This window comes from Citrus sinensis, chromosome 1 (assembly GCF_022201045.2).
Source record: "Citrus sinensis cultivar Valencia sweet orange chromosome 1, DVS_A1.0, whole genome shotgun sequence".
Taxonomy (NCBI): domain Eukaryota; kingdom Viridiplantae; phylum Streptophyta; class Magnoliopsida; order Sapindales; family Rutaceae; genus Citrus; species Citrus sinensis.
Genome location: NC_068556.1, coordinates 15,157,332 through 15,161,481, shown reverse-complemented (window position 1 = coordinate 15,161,481; position 4,150 = coordinate 15,157,332). Strand labels below are relative to the sequence as shown.

The following is a 4,150-nucleotide window of genomic DNA, read 5'->3' as shown; positions in this document are numbered from 1 at the left end:
GAAAGCCAAATCCTCTCGAACGGCATATTCACCATTCACTCCGTCTCCGTTTCCGTCTCTGTTTCTCCGGCAAAGAAGTTCCGGCACGAAGCCCCCATCCTTGCCTTTCTCTGATCGAAGCAGTACTTCAGGTATTACTTCTCTCTCCTCGGTCTCGGATAGTTTGTAGATAACTTCTTTTTTCTTTCGTTTGGGTAGTAGTTGGTGGTGTTGTGGTTAGAGTTTAGGGAATGTCGAAAGGCAAAGAGAAGGTCATTGAGGTTGATGACGACGAGTTGGACTTCCTGCCTAGTCTGCTCACCGATCCCGCCTTTGACCCCGAGATCCCCTTAGAGCCTATTAGGTCTAGTGTCAGGATTAGTGCTAGGAGCATGTCTCCCCAAACGACCTCTACGAGCGGGAGTAATGGTGAGGATGGATCTTCTGGCTCCGAGGATACTTTGAGTGAGGGTCGAGGAGATGATTCTGGTGAGGCGTCCCCATCAGGAGCGCCGCGACCAGAGGGGAGGAGTACAATAGGAGGTAGAGCCCTATCGCGGGATTACGCTATTGATTACATGACGTGCACGACCACGTTTGATGAGCTCGAGGACCTCCGGCTGAGGTATAGCATTCCTGGCGAGATACCTCTCAAGGTCCCGGGAAAGAAGGATGCTCCCAGCCGGCCTCCTAGGGGATATGTTACCCTGTATCTGGACAGCTTTAAATACGGGCTGAGGTGTCCCTTGCAACCTTACTTTGCCCGGATACTTAACGGGCTAAATCTAGCTCCTGGTCAGCTGAATCCCAATGGGTGGAGAGTGCTTTCTGGTCTGTTCATATTGTGGGACAGATGTTGCCAAAGCGAGCCCACGGTTGATGAGGTGAAGCACCTGTACCAGCTAAAGAGCAGCCCCAAAGATGCCGGCTGGTACTACTTCCAATCTAGCACCAAGAGCAGGAAACCTATAACCGACCTCCCTACTGGTGGTGGTGGGAATTGGAAGAGAAAGTTCTTTTTTGCTGGGGGTCCTTGGGGTCAGGTCGCACAAATGGACGGGAAGGATTATCGAGTCCCACCCCGTTTCACGGTCCCAGGTTGCCTGCTCGCTTCAGATGCCTTGCATCCATAAATGTTCTTGTTTTATTGGCTTGTTTCTAACCAAGTGTCTGTTTGTGTTGTAGTTTCTTGGGGCGTTCATTTCCCACTCCGACCTGGCCAGCTCAAACAGGTTGAGACTGTTCTAGTCAATTCCTGCTCGAGCCGGGAACTGTTAACCACATACAACTTGCTCGAGTCTCGCTTGATACTTCCTGGCCATAGGATGGAGGACACTGTGATTGGGGCTCTGACCCGAAAACGTTCTCGACCTCCAACCACGAAGAGGGACGAGAGTAAGGATGCCCCTACCGTAAAGCGGGCCAACATCGTGCCGCAGGCCCCACCCTTGAAGATTTTACCTCCGGCTCCTGTAAAAGTCGGGGAAGCTAGTGGAGTAGCCACAGATCCTGCTACCTCTTCTCCTCCTGTCGGGCCTCGATCTCGCTTACCTGACAGCCGAGCAGAACATCTGGTCCCTTACCTCAATGAGTTAACTAAATCCGTGAGCAAGAAGGACCTGGAGGGCTTTGACGGCCGCACCTTGGGTGAGCTGGTGGGGGCCATGCAGAATAGCGCTTTCCACCTCAGCTGCAAGACCACCTATTACAAGGCTAAGGTTGGCCGCTACGACCGGAAGATGAAGGAGGATATTCAATCGGCGACGAGCAGAGCTGACGTTGCCGAGAAGAAAGCAGGGGAGCTGAATCTCGAGAATCTGAAGCTGATTGAGCGAGAATCACTTGCTCAAGCGAAAGCCATTACCCTCGAGGAGGAGCTGCAAAGGCAGAAGGCTATGTATGAGGCTCAGCTCGAATCTCTCCGTGACTCCCACCGAGCTCAGGTCGAGAACTTGGAGAGGGAGGCCGACAACCAGTACGACCAGGGACTTCGGCATTCCTATCGTTGCATCATGGCCGTCCTCGGGAAGCAACACCCTGACCTGAAGATGGATGACCTTGCAGCTGGTGTCGCTCGGCATATGGATGAGGAGGCGGCCAAGGAAGATGCCGAGGGGGTAGGGCCGATCGTGATTAAGGAGGAAAACTCTCCTCCTCGTGCAGTCCCTGCTGAAGTTGGCGAGGCGAGCACCCCCCCGGACGCAACTGGCGATACCCCCCCCGCACCTGAGGAGGTCTAGCCAACCGATGCTGCTCGGCTCACTGATCCGCCGTCTTTTTGATATATATATATATATATTTTTTTTTTTTTTTGGTAATGGACAATGTCCATGAAGATTATCCCCTCTGTTAATCATTAACAAATTAATAAAAGTGTTTTTTGATTACTTTCTTGTGTTGTAATTATGAATTAATTTTCGTTTGAGAATCTGCTTGTCTTTGTCTGGACGAGCAGGTTCTGGCTTGGCTCATGGTTTTGCCGCATGCCTTTGAAGATTTTTCAATGCCTGGGATTCGGTTTGCCTTCGCGCGGTCGAGCAGATCCTGGCACGCTTGGCTTCGGTCTCGCCATAACACAGGCTTTGAGACTTGGCGAGCCTTTGCATGCCTTGGGAATTTCTTCGAATGTTTTGGAGTCTGCTCGCCTTCTCGTGGTCGAGCAGATCCCGGCACGCTTGGCTTCTGTCTCGCCATAAGACAGGCTTTGAGACTTGGCGAGCCTTTGCGTGCCTTGGGAATTTCTTCGAATGTTTTGGAGTCTGCTCGCCTTCTCGTGGTCGAGCAGATCCCGGCACGCTTGGCTTCTGTCTCGCCATAAGACAGGCTTTGAGACTTGGCGAGCCTTTGCGTGCCTTGGGAATTTCTTCGAATGTTTTGGAGTCTGCTCGCCTTCTCGTGGTCGAGCAGATCCCGGCACGCTTGGCTTCTGTCTCGCCATAAGACAGGCTTTGAGACTTGGCGAGCCTTTGCGTGCCTTGGGAATTTCTTCGAATGTTTTGGAGTCTGCTCGCCTTCTCGTGGTCGAGCAGATCCCGGCACGCTTGGCTTCTGTCTCGCCATAAGACAGGCTTTGAGACTTGGCGAGCCTTTGCGTGCCTTGGGAATTTCTTCGAATGTTTTGGAGTCTGCTCGCCTTCTCGTGGTCGAGCAGATCCCGGCACGCTTGGCTTCTGTCTCGCCATAAGACAGGCTTTGAGACTTGGCGAGCCTTTGCGTGCCTTGGGAATTTCTTCGAATGTTTTGGAGTCTGCTCGCCTTCTCGTGGTCGAGCAGATCCCGGCACGCTTGGCTTCTGTCTCGCCATAACACAGGCTTTGAGACTTGGCGAGCCTTTGCGTGCCTTGGGAATTTCTTCGAATGTTTTGGAGTCTGCTCGCCTTCTCGTGGTCGAGCAGATCCCGGCACGCTTGGCTTCTGTCTCGCCATAACACAGGCTTTGAGACTTGGCGAGCCTTTGCGTGCCTTGGGTTTTTCTCGGTTTCGAGCGAATGAAATTCCGCGACGTTCCATTAATGGCAGGATTTGACTTACATGAAATAGTTCGGACATAAAGCGTGAAAGATAAACGATAATGAACATGAGCGAAAATAGCTTTCAAATGTGAACAAGTCTTACTGGAAGTATTTCCGGAGGTGTGCTGCGTTCCATGGGCGTTTCACCTCGTGGCCGTCCGCGCGGACCAGCTTGTAAGCTCCGGGTCCCGCTATCTGCTTGACTCTATATGGCCCTTCCCAATTCGGTCCCAGCACTCCTTGAGTCGAATCTTTGGTGCTCTGATTCACTCTTCTCAGTACCCAGTCTCCGACCCTGAATTGCCGTATGTTCACCTTCTGGTTATAATACCGAGCAACCCTTTGTTGGTAAGTGACTGATCGCTCGGCTGCTTGCTCCCTCCTTTCCGTTAGCAGATCAAGATTCAAACATATCTGCTCGTCGTTCTCCTACTCATTGAAATGACTTGTCCAGTGTGTGGTCGTTCCTATCTCAGCCGGCACGACCGCTTCATGTCCGAAAGCCAAAGCGAACGGTGTCTCCCCAGTTGCGGTTTTGTGGGTTGTTCTGTATGCCCATAGCACACCTGACAGCTCGTCAACCCAAGCACCCTTTTTTGCTCCGAGCCTGGTTTTCAGAAGCCTCTTGATGGTCTTGTTGGCTGCTTCTACTTGTCCAT

The 4,150-nt window shown here is 52.2% G+C and overlaps 1 protein-coding gene across 1 annotated transcript; it reads left to right on the top strand.

Annotated features, from left to right (window-relative positions):
- Positions 1–230: 230 nt before the first annotated feature.
- On the top strand, positions 231–2,219 carry LOC127903352 (uncharacterized). Its single transcript, XM_052443894.1, has 3 exons — positions 231–810; positions 1,165–1,922; positions 2,028–2,219. The coding sequence occupies exons 1-3, from the start codon at positions 231–233 to the stop codon at positions 2,217–2,219; spliced, it is 1,530 nt and encodes a 509-aa protein (XP_052299854.1).
- The last annotated feature ends 1,931 nt before the right edge of the window (positions 2,220–4,150 follow it).